Genomic DNA, 23,848 nt, shown 5'->3' on the forward strand with positions numbered 1-23,848 from the left:
CCTGTGGATGGGTATCTTTTATTCATAACTTTCTTCAATTTAGTGGGCTCCTCTCTCCTCCACGCATGTCCAGTGTGATACAGAGAGCCCGTAGCTGCAGTGAAAAGGAGGCTATACCCTGCCAGTGATCGTTTACATAAATGCTGACTCTGGCTATATACCTGAAGCACCTAAAGAAGCCAGGGCTCAGGCAGTGTGTGTCCATTGCTCTGTACAGTATCATTAAACCAAAGGAGGTTGCAAGATGTGATTAATGTGCCATCTGCTGTTTCTCATTTACAGACAATGGCTCCGGTTCAGGAGAAGGAGGTATGTCACATGTTTCTGTCCCTTCTTATTGCTCACACACTGATATTTGTGTATTGTATAGGGAAACTGCACTTTACAGGCCAGCGTGATTAAATCCAGATGAAATGTTGCACTCCTTGCTCTGAGTATTTGCAATAGCTTTGTCATCACAGGCTTAATGGCAAAGCTAATTAGTCTGCAGGTGGCATGCATTAAACCTGGCAGAAATCTGATTGTTGGTGTGGAAGGAATAGCTGATATTTGGGGGGGGGTGTTTACAGAGCTCCATGACTGGAGCGCCATGAGCGTTTTGAGTGTGATTTTGCGCCGGGGGGGGGGGGGGGAGTGTGGTGTGAGCAGACAGGATAGGGGAATGGTTGGGATGGGGGAAGCATTGCTGATGAGCACAGAGATGACAGCCTGGCACCAGACCTGGGATTTAGAAGGCTGGCAGGAAGGGGAGGGGCTGGCCACCTCCCACATGGAGGCCGGGACTTCGTCAGAAGGGAGGGGGGTCGTGTGGAAGAGCGCAGCCCTAGTGTCCGCCACACACACGCCCGCGTCACTGTCTGAGCACATGCGCGCCAGTTAGAATACACAGTCTTTTTTTGTATGGACGGGCGTGATCATGCATGCGTGCTTTCAGTGCATCACCATAGGTGTGCCGCTGCTGGGGACTCGGAGCTGCTCTAATTAAGCCGCGCAGTGTGAGCTGCCTTCTGGACAAGCAGGGGCTGGAAGGGAGAGAGCGCAGCCGCTCCGCCCCCATCTCCCCAGCAGGTGTCAGCGTGGAGAGGGGCAGGCTCGAGGCCCTCCCTCTAGAGGGGAGCCAGACCATCCCCCGGACGCATGAACTGACAGGCAGAGAGGAAGGGAGGAGGGGGGGGGGGGTGCAGTCTCAGCCAGCAATAATAGTGAAGTGAGTATTTTCGTGATGGATTAGTAGCTTAACAGAATCATCAAGCTGCAAGGGAGAAGCAGTTTTTCAACTGTCAGGCTCTGTGTCTGTGCTCTGAAACCACTACCATGGGCTGGCTTTGGAGGATGAAGACAAAAGGGTAGAAATTCTGCTGGCCTTCCTCTCTCTTTACAAAGGAGCTTTTGTTTCCAGCATCATATTAAGGCTTGTTTTTTTTCATTCTGGAAGCCTAAAATTTCTACAGTGTGCACTACCACCGAGAGTAAATTTTTTTGTGAAGCTATCAATGAAAAATATCTCTGGTGCATTCTGTTCTTTCAGGGTTATTCATGTAAAATGTGGCTTTGGTTCTGTTGATGTGGAAAGCCCTGAGTAGTAAGGTAGACTAATACAGTTAGTGAAATCATTTCTTCCTCTCTGTCATGTCACATTGCATATACATCAAAAATCTCAGCAATAAGCAAGCTAATACAGCATGTACATCATCATCTGACCTGTACACCACCACAATCCCACCATAATCCTTAATCCACGGATGTACAGGGTAAACCTGATTTACTTACTCCTGCATTTGTTGGTACTATTCACAGGGGGAGTGGCAACGCTGCCCTACTAAATTCTGTCAATTCAGAGTAAATAGGAAGCCGTTTTGTCACATTGTTCAGAAGTTGTCCATGGAGAATAGAGATGTCTGCATTGTTTTTTTTTAAGGAGTTATTATAAGACTGTGTTGTAGGGATTCTTTGGTATGGGGTGTCATGAAATTGTTGTGGTAAGCTTGTCAGTTTGTTTGTTTCAATATCTAGTACAATTTTATCGCTCCTGTTTTGTTGTTGTTCCGATTCTGGGCTCATTAAATGTAAATGCAGAGCAGAGTAAGATCAGTTGTAAGACTCCCCACTTTTTTGTGTAAATAAATAAGCGATTTTCTTTTGATAAATCACCGGCAAGTAAAACAATCGGTGCCTGGTGACAGCGCTGCGAACGGAACGCGACAACCGCGTTTCCTGAAAGTGGGTCGTCATGGTAATGATTCCCGACACGCGGGAACACTGAAGGAAATGAGCACAGGGACCAAAAAGGAGAGAAAGACAGACAGACAGTCACCGCTTGCACTTGTGATAAAGGGGAGCCTCAGACGTCATCGCTCTTGCCTCGCAGAGTACGAGGGATCCGCTACGGACGCAGGAAAGAAGTTCACCAAGTGCAGCACCTGCAAGTACGGCGCCGAGTGCGACGAGGACCTGGAGGACGTATGGTTAGTGACCCCCACCCCCACCCCCTCATTCCCGCCGAGCATTTGTGTGCTTGTATGCCGCTGTCTGCCACTGACAAATTGCAGGGTTTGTGCTTCTCTGTTCGCAACATATAATACTGGTTGTTCACTGAAACAATTCAGGTAGAGCACGCTATCAGAACTTCAGAGAATTTACAGAATCAAGCCAACTGTGGTTCGTGATAGTTGGACTAGACATGTAGTTTCTCCATTCCTGTTTATCACCCAGTTTTCACTCTGCTATCACTGGTATGAATTAATTCAGATTTAGAGTGAAGGAGGCTTATGGCACTTGTAAAATTACACCTGAAACAGAAGTCTTTTCAGAGTGCCGCAGGTCTGCTGAGATTCTGTAATGTTATTACATTTACAAGCTGAACAATAGCTATTGGTATAAACTGGATGAAAATGGTCTTAGCTAAGTAGATGTCAGTTTTCAGTTGGTTACTAGTTTTCACCAAAGAAAAACAATGATGATGCTCAGCTTTTCCTTAAAATGGGAATCAATACAAATTACCGTCTACCTGCTTCCTGATGTTTATCCTCTAAAAGACACAAAACCCACCAAATTATCATGGTTTTCCAAACCCATTTCACAAATTTAACTTAAAATCAACTCACAGACTGCCTGCACATTAAGCTGCAATTGTAAACCTTCCGGCAGAGAGGCAGCCATTGCTGTGACATCACATGCAGAACCCAAATAAAAGGTGGAATGGGATTTTTTTTTAATGTTCCTTTAATCCACCCAAATTTGATCAAAGGCTTTTTTTTTAATCCAATCACTATGCTTTTTGTCCTTTCCTAGATGGTTGATGCCATTAATACAGGTCTGTTGTGTAAATCAGAAAGAGCCAAGAAAGGCTCACAAAAGGGGGAATTAATGTGAGACGTGTCAGTCAGGAAGATATACTGTGCTCATCCATCCTTAGCATAGGCCGAGTGGGTGCGGGGAGCTATTGGTCCGCCTGAATCACAGCACTCAAGGAGGCTGAGGCTGATGGAGATGTGTTGTATTGACTTGTGCCACACGGTGAATATATAGGAATCTCAATACCATTAGCCTTGCGGTGATATATAGGAAGCCTCAATGGTGTTTAAAATGGGAAAAGCACATAAAAACGGCAAATGGGAATGAAGAGTATATCACCTGACTATAAATGTAGCTCTAAATTGATTCAAGACAATTATGTGTCAGAATAATGTAGAATAGTGTTTCTTTGTTTTTACATGATCACATCATCATTTATAAATACATTATTGTAACTGTTAAATAATTAACTGTTAAATAATTTTAATTTTGAATCAGTTTTTTGTTTTTTTTTTATTTTTTATGATACACGTTAATATGTTATAGTATGCATTTCAGGAACATCATTTATTCAAGACTGTTTTGCAGTTCCAGTGCATTTAAAAAGATTCTTCCGTCTCATTTTCACACCATATTTCTCTAACTCGAGTAAAAGAACCTTTACATTCAAGTAATGACAGAGGGAATATAGATAGATATATATAGATAGATAGATAGAGAATATGCAAATACCAGGGCCATCACACATCACGAGAGCCATCAAAACCAGGCAGAAATCTAAAGTTACTTCAGTACCAACAGCATTTTCATACCAACAGTTTATACAAAGTGCTGCCAAGGACATTCCCGTCTCTTAATAGACAGCACAGATGGACACTTACAAGCAGCTGAAAAATCAATATGACATCAATATGTACCCTCCTGCACACACACACACACACACACACACGCACACACACACACAAAAGTTGTTTTTCAGGGAATTAGTCAGTTTATCTCTGACAAGCGATCAATATTGTTATACTGTATGATCAATGAGATAAGGGCCGCAATAAATGATGCATGAGTGTTTTCTGGGCATTTTCAAGGGGACAATAAAAGGAGGCAGTGACAGATATACCGCCTCGTTTCCAAAGCCTTCTGCCAAATTTGAGCATAAAAACGGGAATCGGCAGTCCCGGACGCCATCATGACAGAAGCGATACACTGCTTTATGTTGAGCTTTGACGTTAGAAATCCGTTCTCACCATCAGGTGCATATGCAACATTGACTGCAGCGGACACAATGAGAACCCCGTGTGCGCCACCGACGGGAACTCCTACAACAACCCCTGCCTGGTCCGCGAGGCATCCTGCATGAAGCAGGAGCAAATTGACGTGAAGCACCTGGGGAGGTGTCTAGGTAAGATGCCAAGATGCCAAAAAACGGCTTTTTTATGTGCTGGGACATTCCAGTGTGCTGAATGCACACCACGCGCTGTAATCTTTTCTTAAAGACTCAAACAAAGAAACAATCAAAAGGAGGTGTCAGATCCCAGTTTTTAGGTTTTAAGGACTATTAAGGACTGGCTTCCTCATATGGACTGGCTTGTTTGGACTGGCTTCCTTGTTTGAATGGGTTTATGAGGACTGGTTGAATGAAATGTACATTTATATGCACATACATATGTATATGTACATGGCTTGTAAAGGCTGTTTTCTTGTTTGGACCAGCTTGTAAAGACTGGTTTCCTTGTATGGACTGACTTGTAAGGACTGGTTTCACTGAAAGACTTGTTGGCTTGTAAAGGCTCCAGTGCATACTCTGACAGCCTGCAGCTCCAGTTGAGATCCACAGATCTGAGAAGTCTCCAAATCTGGATCTCAGGATTAATTGGCTGTAATTGCATCCCAGTGTAAGCCATCAGAACACAGAGGCATGCCAGAAACAACAAATTTGGTCCCATGACCACCCTTTGAGGAATGTGTGCCATGCACAACAATGGCATTATCACAAAAAGAGTAAATGCTACATGCTAATATTCAGAAAGATCTGTGAGTATGATTTATACTAGTTTGTATACATTTACAAAGCTTTGGTCTGGCTTTATGCCATCATGTTGATGATGGAATATGGTTGTTGCACCTTGTTTAAATACATCAGAAGTCTGGTTTGTACAAGACCCTGACAGTTTAATTGTAGCATTAGTACCCACTGACACATTTTATGCAATGGACTAATATTTGACATTGGGTTTCTATTAATATAACTTTTCCACATGATCAAGTAACCTCTTAATATCAAATTCCTTCCCATGACCAAGGGGCAAGGTCCCCCATACAAATCTGTCTATTTAACTTCTTTCACCCCATCTCTTGATCTACAGATTTCCAGACTCCTGCCCCCTTTCCTTCCCTACTAACAGACCACAGCAGGTCTATCCTATTCTTCACTGGCTGGTTGGCTGGAGTGTGTTGCTCCTTTAACAGGTGTCTGTGTGGCATGATGTCAACAGGCCCCTGGCTGAGACTGTTCAGTGAGAACATTCGGTCACAATCCCCGGGCAGTGAAATCCAAAATGTTATATATGAATAGCACAAATTACCCGCAGGTTGGCACTGAGCACCAAGCAATTACAGAACTGAGTGCGATGTGGAACGTCATGTGAACACTTAACTTGAATTTTGTAGTGCGGATTTGCAAATGTTTACAGCTATGAAAAATTAAAATCACCCCATGTATTTCTGTTTCTTCATTGTAATGTGGAACATTGTTTGCTTGGGAGCAACACTGTTGTATAGGCAGCCATAACCCTGTCATGAGAAATGGGGGGGGGGGGGGCATCAACAGGAAAGGTTATGGGTCACATGGGCTATGGGTTATTTAAGAAAATTGGCCTCCATTCAGAAAAAAGCCTTAGATCCCTTAAGAAGAAAGAACAACCTGAAAGTTGTGCACATGAGAGGAAAAAAAATTCAAATTGCATTTGGTCCCTAGAGGCCAATTAGCTGTAATTCACTCTGAGTGTATATCAATCCACTGAACTTTGCGGGCTCTTTGATGGAGAGAGGAGAAGCTGTTAGAAAGTTTAGCAGCGTGTATCACGTCTCACCCTGTGTTCCTGCATTTAGAGTGTCGCTCTCTGAAAGGGGAAAAGTCCTGGGTTTGAGCCCAGATGGAGTCCTACCAAAGACATTAGAAATGATACCGCTGCCTCTGATTACAGCGACAGTTTAGAGGAACTGCCATGCAGTAGACTGACCTTCTGGGGACACTGAGACTGATATTATCAATCAGACTTTATGGGCTGAAGTTACTGCAGTACCTCCATTATTACCATTATTACCATACCATAGTCTGCTCCCTTTAAAGAAACCTTGATATTTTTAAATTTTTATTTTTTTATTTTAAAATTTTTAAATTTTAAATTTTGTATCAGTTAATTTTTGCATAGGTTATTCTGTGTATCTCACCATCTTTGAATGTGTACTTGTTTTTTGTTCACAACATTGTTATCGTTGTTATTGTTCATATTGTTCATAACATCTGCTGTTCATTATTACTGGCTCTTAGGAATCCTAGTCTTTCTACAAAAACAATGCTAATCAACCTCAGGATTTTAGAAGAAGGCTCTATTGCACAGTACCATCTCAGTACAATCTCTTGCAATTTTTTGCCTGACCTTTTTGCATATAGCTTGCAGCTTTTCAGTCTTTGGCAACTCTAGTTGTACCATAAAAAAGGAAATTTCTTCTTAATTGTATTCAATCTGAGGGAAAAAAGGAAGCAATTAATAGTTTTCCATGGAAAGCAGAAATTATTTCCCATTTCCCATGAGTAACACCAGGGTACCCTTCTTTCAGAATTTGCTTCTTTCTCAGAAAAATCAGTGCAGTTTAGCTAATATGTTGATACAAGTAGATACAAGTAGATCAGCTATATTCTCTATACATACTACTGTCCCTGGGAGGATGTCAGCACAAGATTTCCTTGGAGTAACTTCATGAACTCCAAAGAATAAACACTATTTATATCTAGAGTCAAAACGGCACCAGATGTTGCCATGAGCAGCACTTACATAGCAAGTGAAAGACTTTAAAGGCTTTTAAAACCAAAGATACATTTTATTAAAGTTTTATTAAAACCATTTGTTGTCAAAACATTAAGTGCCTTTTCCTGAAAATTATGGCACCTGAATCTCAAAGGAGAAGACTAGAAAACTTCTTTAAAAATTCTCTCTTATAAAATCACATTGAAATACCACGATTGGTCTCTTTGACAAGTAGGGCCCTAGTGGACCTCATAAAGTAACTTAAAACCATGGCTGAAACGACAGGATCTGACTTCAATGATCTGGTGTAGATGTTCACATTGTAATCACAAAATTCCTTGGACTTTCCATTTACTAAGGAAACATTTCATCACTTTGTGGTTATGTTACATTAAAGAAAAAAATGTTTGCATTTCACACATGAAGTACTGTAGAGTGACATAGTACAGACAAAAATGTGACTGACTGGAAAAAAAACATCATTCTTTAGGTACTTGAGTAGTCGTATAGAGCTTTGAATTGTGCTTAGCTACATTTTCACCTTTGGGGGAAAGTGCTATATAGAACGAGAGAGCATTGCTTTGTGAAGATAAGCAAGTCATTCAGGCTAAACACTCCCTGTATGCTTGTGGTGTGTGCGCTGCTTCTTTTCAGGGCCATTTAACCATGGATAGTTGTGTGTTGAAAATGTGTGTCTGTCAGTGCGTGATGTTAGCTTTAACCTCCATTTAAAAGCAGTTGTATGTTAACTCCCACACATCACCTCTTCATGGCCATAATTTTAATGACTTGTTAGCCTGACTAGAATATGCCTATCATGACATGAGTTCTGTCAACATGAGCAGATAAGCCATGTTAACCCAACTGACAGTAGCATGGTAGTTACTGGCATGTTTTTAGGTTGAAATGTGCTGCTTTCATAATTCACCAGTTTGAAAACGTACCCAATGAAAGCAGGTCTCCATTATATGAGGACTGTCTAGTCTATTTTGATAAAACAGCCAAATGAAACAGTCCTGAGGAGACATACTGCTTTGGCAATGTCTGCTAACTTCTAAACTTGCGCCGGTTTTGTTTTTCAAAGTCTGTCACGTTGTAAGCCAATCTGAGGAAACACATGAGGCGGCGGTATCAAAGCAGCCACATCATGGCTCTGTAGCCCGTAGTGTAACATTACTGCTGCTAAGTAACAGAAGTGTAGTGTGCCCCTACCTCATTATGAAGTCTGTCTCGCTGCCCGAGCTAACGCTGTGTCATACGCCTCGAAGGGGAGATAAGCTACTGCTAATCAGAATCACCTGTTCCCTGAGCTGAGACAGCCGATCAGCCGAGCGCACCCATGAGCGTGGGTGTAGAACTGCGAAGTTTCCGAAGCGCGACGACAAACAAGCGACCAGGACGATTCCCCCCGCGGGAATACCGTCAGTCTCCCGCATTTCAAATGCCCGTCACGTAAAGGTCTGGGACAACAATTTATCGCGAGCCGCGTGAGCGTCTCGTTTGAAGGCGCCTGATATTAGCTCAGCTTTCCAGTTGAGGTGAACTCGTTCTCTCTCGCTCTGAAGAGATAAATGTTGCTTTTGGTATGTTGATTCTTCTTAATGCCATTAAAATTCTTCATAGCACCCTCATGGATATCGCCATCTGAACGTTACCAGTTTGCACACAGTTCATGCATGAGTAAACAATAATGTAAGATAATGGTGTGAGATTGAGTCACCACTCAAACTCACTTGGTATATTTTGCCAGGAAAGTGTAATGGATGTTAGTTTACTGCATTAACTGCAGAGGGCATGGTTGACCAGGATTGGCTGTGCTTCCCACTTACTGCCCCTAAGAATCCTAAATGGAATGTTGGTAAGGCCTACCTTCTGATTCTGACCCCACCGCTATCTACAGTCCCCATGATGGAAACTCCACATAATCATTCCAGCTGAGAGCAGGAGTCAATACATGTGGACATGTTTATCTGAAAACCGAAAAAAAATGCTTCCAATGTATGTGTTGGGTAATTTGTGTGATGCTAAGAGACAGTAGTTATTTACAGAAAAAAGTCAATGGACAATGTACAGAACAGATCAAATGAAATTCACAATTACAAGAATATAGCAAAAACATGAGAAGGAATAATGAATTAAGGAATATAAGAAATCACAGAAGCAGTCTGCAATAAGAATTTGAAATGGGTGAAAGAATGTTTTTTTTTTTTTTTAACTTGGAAACAAAGGGGTAAGAGGATAAAAAAGAATTAGGAATGTGCTTGGAAAAACTAAAATATTTTAAGTTACTGACAGTTCAACCCCCTCCATAGCTTGAGAAAGATTTATAATCTATCTATACTCTGTGGGCTATATATAGACATAATCTAACAGTACAGATATAATATTTATATGTAACAATTTATTGTCCTTGGTGCTACATCGTACAAGCATTGTGAGAATTAATTTACATAAAAAAAGATGCAAATGTAGGTCTACTGTGTAGCTGCTGTGCTAAAGATTTGCCTTTGTCTCTACAATTGCATCATTTGTCTAAATAGCCATTAGACCCATTGCATTATGCATTATAAACACTGCATTTTTGTTTTACCTCTGGTGTAACCCTTATTAAGCAACAGATTGTAACGGCCAGCCAGTTGTACATTTTATGCAAATTTCAAACCCGTCGAATGAAGACAGCATCCCTGGATGCTGTTGAGTCTGTCCAAACAATGGGGAAATTGCATGAAGCTGCAGGCAGCAGAAACAGATTGTTAGGAGTTGGAGGGGTGGGGGTATGGGGGGGTGCGGTAAATTATTTCTGGAAAGCAAAAGCACGGAAAATGGACAAGTTGGAAGCTATTCCACTTTTTGTGTATTCACAACTTACATTCCTTTATTCATTTCATCTGCTCTATTCGGTGTGCAGTCCCTCAACACGCCTCTGTGCTTCAGATCATGAGAGGTGCAGTGAAGCTCTGGTCAGAAGGGTCACCACTCCAGCCTATCTGAAAGGATGTGTCTGACGAGACTTCAGTGCTCCTGCCCATGCTGGTGTCCCCCCCCATTCCGTTCATCACCAACCCCCTTCTGTACCCCCCGTCCTGCACACGTTACCAGTCTCAGCAGGCCCTTCTGATAGACTCTGGATAAGCAGTGGAAAACACAATCATGTCTGCAGTTCTCTGTCTGCTCTGGCTGAACCACGATATGGTCTTCCCCAAGCACACTCAAGCCCACCTGGACAGGTGAACCAACTCTCTCTATTCTGCTGTTTCCTCTACAAATGTACAATTTTAAGGGGGCCATTGATCTGTGGATTCAATGGAACCCGCAGTCGGCTTTCTCTCCTTTTATTTTAATGAGCCTCAGAAGGTGATCAAAGACCGTGTAAGAAGATAAATGCCGCATCAGTCTGATTAGTCTGGATGATCTGCGGGTTTGCACAGTTCTGCATTTGTAAGCCGAGTGATCTACAAATGTGCTTTCATCAAATCTGTTAAGGTAACACAGGGAAATAAGTACAACTCAGTACCAAACGAGTCATTTAAGTGTCCTTCATGGGAAGGATTTCTGGAAAGACTATGGTATTTTTTTAAGTTAATGAATTGTATCTGCACTGATTGACCAGCCAAAAATCAAAAAGAAAAAACCTAGTCAGTTCATACAAGTGCACTGATTTCGCAATTGAACAATTAATAAACTGATACTTATTCAGGGAGCTGAGCAAGTATATTAAAAAGGTCAGCTAAGGATTCTCTTCTGGATACAGTGTAGTTTTAAATTATTGTTTTCAGGGATTTTTTTTTTTTTTTTTTGCATGGACACTGTGTGAAATGAACCCCTGCCATTTTTTCAACTAGGATTCCACGCTCTTGTTTATACCTTTGTCACAAGCTTACCTATATCTCCCTCTGTGCACATAATTGAGGGTGTCAAGTCAACACCAAACGACTGCCCCTGCAGGGTAAGCTGAAACAAACAAAGGCCGGACTGTCAGGGAAGGCACGCTTTGTGCATTTTGAGAATGGTCTTTCGGCTGTCATTCTCAGAGGTGCGTCTTGTTGTTATGTCCCTTGTTGTTATGTACTTGGCGTGTCATTGGGAACGCAGTGTGGTGCTTGTTTTGACGGGCGCTACAAGCGCCATAATATTTGTGAGATATTTTTTTTCCTCCTTTGAAAAAGTGCCAATTAGGGAATTAAGGCTGTGCATCGTGATTAGCCGTAGGGCCAAACTGTTTGCATAATTTGGTAGGAAAACCTCAAAGGCAAGATTGATGCACACAACCGAGTGCACTGCAATGTGTACACTATGAACTGATGTGCATTATAGTTAGGTGCCCTACCCTAGTTTGACAGCATTATAAGTTGGACTTTGGTTTAACAACAAGCTTCTTTTTATGTCAAGTATACTCTCAGGGTAAAAATACAGACTTTTCATGGGTGAGAGACAGAACTGATGTAGCCATCATCACTGATCTGGTTAGTCTTGCAGAGATTTTAAAGATGGTGCTTTGCATAAAATGGACTCATTAGCGGCCAGTTTTTAGTCTGTGTGTCTGTGTTGAGTAATAAATGAGGGGGCTTGACTCCAGGTCCAAATCATTTTCTCTGTTCTCATGTAAATTAAACAGCATGGTCATGTTCCTTTTGACATCTTTGACATTCTGAGGAATGTAAGTTGCTGTTGCCCCTAAAAGTATCAAAAGTGTTTCCCACCTCAATATTCAGCTCAATACCGACCTGTTATTCTCAATGACAACGTGAGGACATCAGTGGTACAGCAGTACTGAGCGAATTCAAAACAATTATGGAAAGAAAGAAGTAATTGGCTGCAGTGCACTCCACTTAAAGAATCACGCACAGTCTGGAAATTAGATTTTTATGAGTGTTGAATGAGCAATGAAAATGGACATTTGTATTTACATTTTCACCTCATTTAAAACGCCCTTTATAAACCGTCTGCAAACCTTCTTCAGACATGGAACAAATTGTATTTGAATGTACAGAGAGAATGTTTATATAATTTTTATGAAATGATAATAATAAATAATATGTTATTCTTGGGGGGGGGGGGGGGGGTGGTCATCATCCAAATTGCTGCCAGTGTATAGGTGAAGTCAAAGCAAAGTAAATTCTTTGTACATAAAATAATTTGACACATATTATTTTGAATTTTGGTTATAATTGGCACTATTTAGGCTATAAGACAAGGCGCAGTGGATGTTTGATCACAAACTTGTCTGATATGACAAGCACCACCCTCAATTATAGGCATTGCAGATTCTCATTCGTTTTCCGTCTGCTTTGTTCTTTGTGATTTGAGATGGTACCCAATTTCTTGACTGAATCTCTTTAGTTAGTCTGAGGAACATAACTGAAAGACTCGAGGGGACCCAAGTGTTTCTGATCATTGTAAACAGTTAATTATATCAGTACTTCTTATAAACAAAGCACACTGTCTATTGTTTGGCATATGTGTTTTCATCTGTTCCCCAATATTTGCTCTGTTTCCAGATAAAGAGAAGATGGGGAAGAAAGATGAGGGAAGTCCATACAAGCCTGATCTATTAGGTAAGTACACAAGCATTGACTGCACTGTCACATCCATTTTTTCTAAAATGTTCAAGTGGTGTTTCTTTCTTTCTCACTGACCAATCTGTTGGCTGTCACTGAAATGATCATAACAAAATTGAGGAACAGTAGTACACGTAATGGTAAAATTGCTAAAAGTTTGTAACTCAGATTTAAAGAAGAAACGCATTGCAATTGGGGCAGTAGTGTATAACAATCAGCTGTGTTAATTCCAAGGTGGTGGCATTTGAATTTTCATTCGAATTAGTCACTATGTTATTTTTGGTATAACAGCTATGTGCTTTGGCATACACTCCCATTTTGGCTATGAAGTGCGGAAAAAACAAACGCCTCGCAACCATGAGGGTGGTGTCTGTCGCTATAAACTTGAAACCCGACCCCCTGGTGGAGGCAGTTTAGTGAAGCTCAGTCCTTGTTTAGCAAACTGAAGGCCAGCTGAAGGTGGGTTTGTTTAGCGTGGTCTTGTGCAACCCCAAGCAGCCGGTGCCACACCCCTCGCACCTGCCGCTGTAGTCTCAGTGTGAATGCGCTAGCAGCAATGAATCATGGGTATATTTTTGCATTCTGAGATCTCTGCCAGCAGTGAGAATATTTCACTTAGGGTTTGAGGCCGCAGCGTGAACTCCCATGGGGAGCCTGCAGAATGTTTGTGTTCTTATGCCATATTTGCATCGGCAGTATATTCACGCCTGTGATGTACTCTGTGAAGTATGCTTTGTCCTCAGCTCATTACGGAAAACAGCTGAAAATTGTGTAAGGTCTTATTTGGTCTGTATGTTCCATGTGTTCACTGACGACATTAATATGTATGATGTTCACTCATTATTGCTTTGGTATTTTGAGGTCTCTTTGCAAAATAGACGTGTGCTTTTCATATTGCATGTTTTCATTTACAGACAAATCTGTGGGGAGGTTTGTGAAAATGAGCTCTTTACAGACGCACCACATTCCAATTTTCTGGCAATTGCTTGATAAACTCATTAAGAAGAGACTACATATACCTGCATGCATGTTCTATGGTCTTATAATAACAAATTAAATTAACTGATTAGATTAGATAAATGACAGAAAAAGATGATCATTTATTACTTTGATTACTGTTATTTAGCACATACTGAGCATGATTTTGGGACAAATACACAGGCTTAATTCCAGAAAAAAAGAAGAATTGCTGAATGTAGCAGTGAATATTGTGACTTCTCTCCAGAGGCGTCTGATAACAAAGACAACACCATGTCCTTCTACAACAAAAGAAACTTTTATCCAATAAAGTGACTGTAATAAATGTCATACATTCTGCTACATTCTAAGCGACCAGTAGAGCTGTTAATTAGGAGGCCCAGCTATCCTTGCCAGAAGTGAGTGGGTTATTTCAAGGCTGAGGGTGGGCGTGCTGTTTCTGTTAATGAACCGGCGCACACCTGTCCCAGTCTGTCCTGAGTGGGCAGCGGCAGGCTGGCAAGCAGGGGACAAGGCATCGCGGAGCAGTACCGTGAGGTGCGCGCTCTGGACAGAGGGTTTACTGCCGAACCAGGACATGCATAAGACCGGATCCCTTCTATTTTCTCTGGTCTTAAACCGTGAGAGGGACATCTGTTAAATAACTGTCCTGTACATTGGCCGCATCGCGTAAGACCCCAAGTGTCAAAAAACCAGCAGAGCTTCTGCATCGAGAGTATGTGTGATATGCCTGGGCCAGCTGTGGATATAGCCTACATCAGAAAAGAGATGGTGGCTGGGTTTTGCAATTAAAAATATTTTCTGAGTAAAGTATCACGGTAGATTTGAAATAGTATTGCAAACAAGAGTATGACCATGAACAGTAAATGCAGAGATGCAGATAGGGGTTGAGGGGACTTTTAGGAGTATACCTTGTGATATACTGTATCAAAAAAGTTTACTTTCAGCCAATGCCAGTCTTCCTGTACTAAATGTTTCCAGAGCACTGACTTAAAATGTCCCTTTCCCTTTGTCTGAACCCCCTAGACACTGCAGACCAGGGGGACAGTGTTTACGGAGGCATCCCCATCCCATGCTCGGATAATTACGCCGGGTTCTGTGTGCATGGCAAGTGCGAGATCAAGTACAACATGGCCTCCTGTCGGTAAGGCGCTTTGGGGTCTCTTCCTTCTACCATTGCTTTGCCAGCCATGTGCCGTGAGTCCTGCACTATCTGAAATGTCCAGGCCTGAGACAGACCTCACTTCTTCCTGTTTGTATTCTTCATGGTAACCCTGGTGTCAGGGACCTCTCTGACCTTACAAATCCTCAAATAACTGCACCCTGGAGAGTTGTGGAAAAGTCTTGGAAAGTTGTTGAATATCTCAGAGTACTTGAAAAGTCATGGAAAATTGCCCTTATGAAAAGCATCTGTTTTTCTTGCCAACTCATTAGCTTCAAGCAGTTACTATCAAGTGGAGGGGTGTCATTGTGCTGATATTGCTTACGATTTGGCAAGTGTGTTGGCTTGTACAGGCTTCCCACTACCAAAAAGCTTTGAAGGCTTGTGCTCACTGCCAAGAACACCTGCAGTGTGTTTCTGCACAGAAACGATTGTTAGAAAATAATATGCGCTGCATGACTTTCCCAAATTCCCTAAAGTAGCTAATTTTTGTGGAAATTGCATCGTTGCAACGAAAATGTTTGTTCATAAAAGACTTTTGTGAAGTTCCTCCATCATCTCTAAATCCTAAACAACCACCAAACAAAATATTTTGAATGACAGATTGAAGCCAAATATGTGTAATTTAAGATGTACATACATTCTGCCATATTTAGGCTATGTTGTGTGTGGAAATGTTGCAAAACAACATGGAGGTTACTCTTATGTAAGGTTATGAAAGTTTTATCTGATTTCAACAGCTTTCATGCATTGCAGAAAGAAACTTTGCTCGCCATCTATTATGAATGCCCCAGCTCAGTGAAAGAGGCTGACAGATATGTGGATTGATTGAGTCATTAATGTCCAATATTAATACTGTATTTCACAGGAAGGGCTGTAAAGTAAATGGGCCAATTTCCTCTGACAGTTTAATTCCCTTCATCATATTCATACCTGTGGAGAGAATTTGCATTTGAAATAATGTTGCAGTCCAATATTGCGCAAAGGGCGAGGGCTTCGGATTTTGTTCATTATTTTTGGCATGTAGTGCTTTCTTCGAAGTATTTTTGTGTCACCTTCCTCAAAGGGATGGTTCTCTTAATATACAAGCATACATTTGCACCCTTCAAGTTCTATGGTTCTTCAGTGTAGCGTATAATGGCAGGGCAATGATTTAATCAGACTCAGAGCATCCAATCCGAGGCAAAGTCAAAAAAAGTAGATGTCATTATGAAACCTACTGTTAAAAAACACAACTGAATTCATTTCTGTGGCTTGTAATTAACTTGCACACACTTTTATGAGGGAAACATTTGTCTCCCTTCTCAAACATACTTAGCTTTGACGGCATTTCTTTTTTCTTTTTTTTTAAAGTGCACTAAAAAAAAGTATTTGTAATCCTAATAGAGTGGGTAATTGCACACAGCTTTCATATTTATTTTTTATCAAACCAAATGCAAGATGACCATGTGCACAACATTTCAGTTGTGAGAGATACTAATTATTTACCCACCATTGTTAGAAAGAAACGCTTAGGTACTAATGTTTGAAGGGTATTTTTGAGGGGTAGTAGAAATTCCTTTGGATGCTGTTCTTAACTAATATACAGCCTTAAACACTTCAAAACACTGCCAGCTTATTTGGAGGCTCATTGTTATATTAATCAGTGTTTACTCTGAGTTCTGTGATTTCTTGTACTCCTCCTCAGTGGTATTCTCTCCACCTAGTTTACTGATACAGGAGTGTTAATTAGTCCCAATCTGCCTGTAACAGGAAGTATAGGTGCTGTGTTAGATGGCCATTACCCACATCTAACATTATGATACGTGATTAAGTAGATCTGAAATAGTGCACAAAGTACTGTTCAGTTCAGTCAATTTGAATTTTGGAAAAACTGTAACTTATATAGAGCAAAATGTAAACAGGATAAATTGCATCAATTTTCACTAAAGTGCACAAATAGATACAGAGGTTTATGAATGAAGTCATTTAGTGCTTATGAAGATTTTGTGTAGGCTTTGGGAGACCCACTACAAAACAGCATGTCCGTAATACACTGTCACAGTTAAACATATCGAAACAACTTACCTTGGTACACAAGTGCCTCCCATCCAATAAAAAAGCTTTCTAAACAGCCAAGCTCCTAAAGAGGCCCCTGGGGGCCTTTTCCACAATTCAGCACATTTGTTTCAGTGTGGAATAGCTGAAATACTCATTGTGCAAGCATCATTATTTAATGTGTCCAATTTACATAATGAAGTGAGACACTAAAAGAAAAAAAAAAAAAAAACAGTTGGTCCAGCGAAATTCCCATAATGCAGTTGTAATGTCGACTCATCACAGCGTCAGCGCCAAACCTGACCTCAGTCTAATCTCAACCCCATGGCAACCCTGTTGGCTGAACCAACCATAAGAAGAACCTTCTAACCCTGAAGGCCATTTATTTAGGACATAAGCGCAAACATTAAAATGTCTGAAGGTGGGAGGTTCCTCACATGTTGAGGTTTAAATATAAAACAGCAGTCCTGGGTGACTCATTACTCCTGGTTTGGAAATATTCTCTAGGTTGCCTGCTGCATTATGGGGGCTAACAGTATTTCCCTCAGACTAAGAAAGAATCTGTTAAACAGGGAAACATAAAATAAGTCTTCACGCACAGGTATAGACACAGATTATTTTGTTGTGTTGTTGAATGGTCACTGATTCTTCAGCACATAGAATTTTGATGTGATACACATAGGTGTCAGATATTCTATGATTTTTTTTTTTGAGAAAGACCAGTTGTTTAGATTCCCATTCACAAAAATGTTTCTTAAGTGCTGTTTTTACATTGAATTATGTATGAGAGAATTTGCACACATCAAAATATCAGAAAAAATATTTTGTGCAGATTTGCAAATGGGAGGAGGCAGAGAGGCATGAGGTGAAGAATTTAGCCATAAAAAAGCAACAATCTTTTTTCCGTAAGAAAAACCACCAGAGACATGTTGTTTGTCTTTTTTTTCCAAAATGCTTATTAAAAAAAAAGAAGAAAAAAAAAAAGAACAAAAAAAGAACAGCAAAATCTCTATGCCTCTAGTGCTGTAGACAGATCACAGTCAGGGCAGTAATGCTGAGGGGGACCTGTGTCTTAATCTGCAGCTGTGACTCGGGGTACAAGGGACCACAGTGCGACGAGTCCCAGGACTTCAACATCCTGTACGTGGTGCCGAGCGGGCAGAAGCTCCACTATGTCCTCATCGCCGCCATCATCGGAGCAGTGCAGATCGCCATCATCGTCGCTGTGGTGATGTGCATCACAAGGTGAGTGTCTGTCTTCTCCTGTGCTTCAGGGTACCGAAACAACTAGGGTAGAAAAAAGTCAATACTCGTTTGTTGCAAAGCATGAGAATTTTAGTGCTGAATATAGTCAGCTGACTATTACTGAGGCTTGCAGTAGAGTTTTTTTATAATACACTAGATGTGTCAGCATTCTGTACACTCCATCTTACTCAAGCTAAAAGGATAGAATATCAATGAAATAAGTAATACCTTCATTCAAACACAGATGTTATAGTAAGGATTTAAATCTTTTTAAAAATCAGCTATTAGTATGTAGTATGTAGTAAAGTAGGCCTTAGCACTTAACATTTTGTGTCATGTTTTCAGCAATAATGTCAAATGTTACATTGTGAACCATCGATTTTATAATGTCAGGAGACCAGGGGGTAGGATAGCTCTGTCATTTGAGGCATTAAACCAGATTTGAGGTACAAAGTCCAGCTGTTTCCTGGCCCTGTGTAAAAATAGCCTCGGTTCTCGGCGGTTGTGCAGATTTGCTGATGGAAAGAGGCAGCCTGTTCTATTTGGAGAGGCATGAGGTGAAAGGATTTAGCCACGTCATTCGTTTCAGTGGAGGGTTTATTTGGTGATGGTGTCCTTTAGGCACTGATGAGTAGGAATATACTGCCGGATTTTACTGCCGCTGATGATCCCTGTTAATGTCCTGATTTATTGCTGACAAAATCGGGGTGACAGGAGTTATGAGGGTCATAACCTGCATTCATGTATTAATTTCGATTGGATGTTTTGTTGTTCATCTCCAAAAGCTGTGGGAAGCTTTGGTCTATTTACAGTCCCTGCCATTTCAAACAATGCAATGTATTCTGGGAATTCTGAGGCATTGCAATTATAAGTCTCGTTGTGGTTTTTTTGTTTGTTTTTTGGAGTGGGGGGGACTCTTGTGATAGAGTGGGGATTTGTGGATTTTCAAGGACATATCCATTAACAGCATAGGCGTATGGTTGACACCTACTTTTTATAGCAACTTCTAAAATGCTCCTTTATGCTTTCTTTGGTTTTGAAGCAGCATTTGTACATTAAGCTTGTCTCACAATGACAACCTCAGTATTTGACCAGGGGTGCTGAGGCAAAATGAATACATTCATCTAGTACACTGACATGCAGCCAATGGCTGTTTGTCATACGACACATCACACAGCGCACCATAGTGAAATAGGTGCTTATTGGAGGATAGGCGCTATTCCACTGATGGCAGCAAGACAGGGAAATCCTGGTCAGCCTACCCACTTCCATCCCTAGTGGAACAAGGCCAAACATAGCCGGTTTCAAACCCAGGCTGTAGAGACTCAGCCTGCACTCAGGACAAATGGCCTGCTGACTGAGCAAGGAGCCCTGCCAACACACTTTTAAGTGGATTCCAATTTTAATATGGTTCACTGTACTTAAAAACCTATAGCAAGTGAGAAAGACATTACTTAAATCCGGCTGAGAAATTAAGCAAGGAAATTGAGTTCATCTGTGTGTCCGGCTGAAGCTCGTTACAGTATAAGAGAAAGGATGTGAACGTTGCTGCACTTACTTATATGTGCACATTACTGCACTCATCATTCCGGAGCTGTTGCCACCCTCCACGCGGCAGCCCATTAGTGTCGAGTGAACAGACCCCTGAGCCGGCACGATTGGAAAGCCGCAGCCGTGCAGCAAATTGCGAATTCCCAGCTGCGTTCCAGACACACGGCAGCCGCGCATCCGCCGTCCCACACCGCTCCCCGGGGCTCGATGCGGGCACGATCGCACGCCTCACTCGGAGCCCTCTTTCTACCCCACAAACATTTTGTAGCAGCATGGAAAATGGCTTTGCGAGCCACGTTTCCCTCAGCCCCGCTGGGTAATTTCAGCATGTCTCCAGGACACAGCCCATTTCCCTGTAATTACACACTCGCTGCATCAGTGCGCCCTCAAGAACTGCGCATCTTGAAAGGCAGGGACCCATTGAAGTTTTTTTTTTTTCCATTCTTCTGAAAAGCCTTCATCAGCTAAGCCACCAGGGTACTTGCAACACTGCCCGCATTCTTCAAAAGCACCGGCTCGAAATTGTTCACTCATTTCACGTTGCTTTGTTTCGGCCACTAAAGAGCCAGAAGAATATTTTGCTATTGTTGTTGCTCTGACTGGAGTCCATACAAGCCATAATGCCTCTCTCACTGACTCAGTGACTGACCTGCTGACTGATTCACCCCCCCCATTGTTATGACATTTTACTACTGTGGTTGGAAAGGCCAGAAAAGTAGTCCCAGCCACTGCGGTGCTCCCATTAAGCTGTTATTCCTCTGCATACAGGATCCTCTGCTCACGCTAATGTGTCACACTGAAGACCAGCAAATTGTGAAATGTCATTTACATGAAATGTACAGGGAATGCAAACCTCCAATACCTCCCTCAGAACCTTTACTTCACTTAATCACTTGCCATTTAAGAAAGCAGTGCGTTTATATAAATTGCGGCCTGCGGTTGTTATCTGCAAGTCGACTTACTCGGAACAGGCGCAGAAACACTGTGATTTAGCAGCTCAGGAGAGACTTTGAGGAAACCGATTAGAGGACACAGAAAGTGCCTCCCTCTCTCCAAAGCTCTTCCCGGAGGTAGTGGCCGAATGCTGCTGACTGCCGAAGTAAAACCCACAGCTTTTTGTTGTCACAGTGTGTTTGTGTAAGAAGATTCACTGGCAGGATAAGCCGGGTACAGGCAGTGGAGTGACTTTGGTGAGAGTCAGGTCAGCTTGCCTGTGCCTCGTCATATACCATAGGTCTTTGGGTTGCAGTGCCCTAGGGGGCAAAGACTGAATGTATCATTGGAAAAATATATAAATTTTTGTCTTCGGATTGGTCAGAGCTCCCCATGTAATAATTGTATCACTAAATACATCACATAAAGTGTGTTGTAAAAGGCACAATACATTGTAATATACTAGTTCCCAGTGATTATATGGTACAAAGATTAATCAATGATCTGAACCTATTACAATAGGCCCATGTCTTATCATGGGGAAATTCTGCCTTGGAATATGGAAAGATATGCTATGAGACTGGTCATTTTTTCAAGGGCTGCAAGGAACTAATTAAGTTATATTAGTAAGTTATAAAAGTACTGTAAATCATGATAAAAAAGTCATTATTTGAAGACCTCTTCTTTTAAATGAAAGTGAAAAGTGCCATCCGAGTAAAAATTAAACAGTCACCCTAATTCAGGAATCATGGTGGTCATGTGGACAATGAAATTACGAGCTAGGCTCCGTATTAAGGCTATAAGCGAATGTAATTACCAGTGATGCTGTTTGAATATCAAATCCTGTTATAGAACATCTAAATGGAACTCAGAATCACTTATTTTTAACTGTAGTTGAGAAAGCCTGAAATTGCTCTGCTCTTCTGGAGAATGACTGATATTAGACATCTTAGTAGTGTCCATGGATAGTGATATAACATGATGAGCATTGACAATGGTCTGTTGTGTACCTGTTCAATGGTCTAATGTTCATATAGAGTGACTTCCTCTTTTTCCCCTACATTTCTTACAGGAAATGCCCCAAAAACAACAGGGGACGTCGGCAAAAGCAAAATCTTGGACACTTCACGTCAGACACCTCCTCCAGGATGGTATAGCTTGTGTCTTTTTTGATACATTTTCTTACCATGTGGAATACATTTTTTAATGTAAGGATTTTTTTTTTTTTTTTGCTTTTTTGTTGAATTCTTTTGTGGGAAACCAGAACCGAGGAATGAAGATATTTATTTCAGGGGCCTTATGTTTTTTATTTCCACTCCCGGACATTCAAGGCGTGCGCTGTCAGCAGCATGCAGCGTTTTTGTTTTGGGTTTTTTTTTTTTTTCAACAGCGACAGACTGTTCAGAAGACTACAAAGCTGCTTTCTTTTCCCCCCCATTCCGTTTTCTCTTTCGCCTTCTTTTCCGTCTCTCGTCCGGGTTTTTCTCGGCAACGCATTTTCGTTTCTCGCTGTGGCACGCATACCTTTAATCCTGCAGTAAGGTAACGGACTTTTGCCTCTCTTGGAATGTGCTATTTATTGGGAGAAGTGATTTCTTGACAGCTTCACCGGATTCTCTCTTTCTCTCTTTTTTTTTTTTTTTTGGCGACTGATGTGCAGCTGAACACCAAATGCAGTTTTAAAACGAGGCGTTAGGCAAGGCAGGAGACTGAGGTTTACAGTTGTTCTTTAATATGAAATACAAGGAACACACTGTGTTTGGTTAGATCATAGCTTAATTTGTTTCTTAAAGTGTACCTTTTTATGTTTAATTATATTGTTATTATGATTATGATTATTATTATTATTGTTAATGATTATTGTCAATTATTTTACAATTCTAGACACTGCATATCGCATGACTTGTGAAACCGTGTTCTGTGGAGTAGTTTTAACTTAAATTTAATGCTGTGCTGTATGTTTCAGACTCCAGTCTTGTAGCTTTCATCTGAGCACTACCGTTTTAAGTGATTCCAGCGCTGTTTCGACATTTTTAATAGGCCCTGGTGTACTGTTTCCCATCTTCCTTGAAAATGTGACTGGTAGTGTCAATGGATATAAGAGCTGTTGGAGAAAAAAGGAAGGAATTTGTCATTAGGAAAAAAAAGAATGTGTAATGTTCAAAAAGGAGTCTCCTGTTGTTCCAAACCACGCTTGAAAAAAAGGAAGTATCTGTATTTATTTAAATGATAATACTCTGGAGTTCTACACTAACCATGAGGCATCTACCCCAATATTACTGTTTCGAGGCAGGAGGAGAAACAATTGTGTCTTGATCCATTAACCTTTAACTCACAGAAATAGATATCATATAGGCATTTACTTTGAGTAGCCAATGTTTATTTAAGAAAAGGAAATCAATGAATATATGTATGAATTAAAGAACAACACATTCAAATATAGCTTATTAACTATTTTATTTATCAGTGGAAATATGAGTTCATGGAATGTGAAAAAACAGGGCTAAATCTGAGTCTGTGGTTCTTTCTTTCCTTTAAATATATCAATTTTAAGTTTGAACAAACTCAACATTTCTTGTTGAGGTGCAGTGACATTTGTCTTTCATAAACCGATGTTAAAAGGCTAGTATCTTATGGCAGTAGTATCCAAAGCACTTTGCCAAACTGGGAGCTAAAGGGTTCATCTTTAATATTCAGGCACCGAGGTCCACAGTTTTAAGGGCCTTGTTTGAATTCATCTGGTTGTAGTTCTCTGAGAGTAGCAATCTACTTGTTGTTAACCATCCAGCGGTGACTCTTAATGTGAGTAGAATGTGTTTGTTTGACATGTCATTAATATTCTGCATGTAGGACTTTATAGTCAGCCATTTTTGTCTCAAACAAAAAATAAAAATGCTTTTTTTAATGTATATCATGTGGTCTCATTATTCATCTGATACCTTTTCCACAGAGAATGTAGATCTCTCATTGATGGACATCAGAAGCACCATTTTTATATGCTGTCAGCAGCACGTTGATGTGCCTGTCTTTTACTGACTTTTTATTTAAATTTTCACAGT

The 23,848-nt window shown here is 41.0% G+C and overlaps 1 protein-coding gene across 1 annotated transcript in view; it reads left to right on the plus strand.

Annotated features, from left to right (window-relative positions):
• Positions 1-23,648, plus strand: part of tmeff1a (transmembrane protein with EGF-like and two follistatin-like domains 1a) — a 71,321-nt gene extending 47,673 nt beyond the window's left edge. The window contains exons 4-10 of the mRNA XM_036519259.1: positions 283-309; positions 2,369-2,465; positions 4,548-4,696; positions 12,824-12,880; positions 14,888-15,005; positions 18,144-18,305; positions 21,862-23,648. Of these exons, the coding sequence (XP_036375152.1) occupies positions 283-309; positions 2,369-2,465; positions 4,548-4,696; positions 12,824-12,880; positions 14,888-15,005; positions 18,144-18,305; positions 21,862-21,946 (695 nt within the window). The 3' untranslated portion in view covers positions 21,947-23,648. The remainder of the gene's footprint in view (positions 1-282; positions 310-2,368; positions 2,466-4,547; positions 4,697-12,823; positions 12,881-14,887; positions 15,006-18,143; positions 18,306-21,861) is intronic.
• Positions 23,649-23,848: the final 200 nt, after the last annotated feature.

The sequence above is a fragment of the Megalops cyprinoides genome, chromosome 24, assembly GCF_013368585.1.
Source record: "Megalops cyprinoides isolate fMegCyp1 chromosome 24, fMegCyp1.pri, whole genome shotgun sequence".
NCBI lineage: Eukaryota > Metazoa > Chordata > Actinopteri > Elopiformes > Megalopidae > Megalops > Megalops cyprinoides.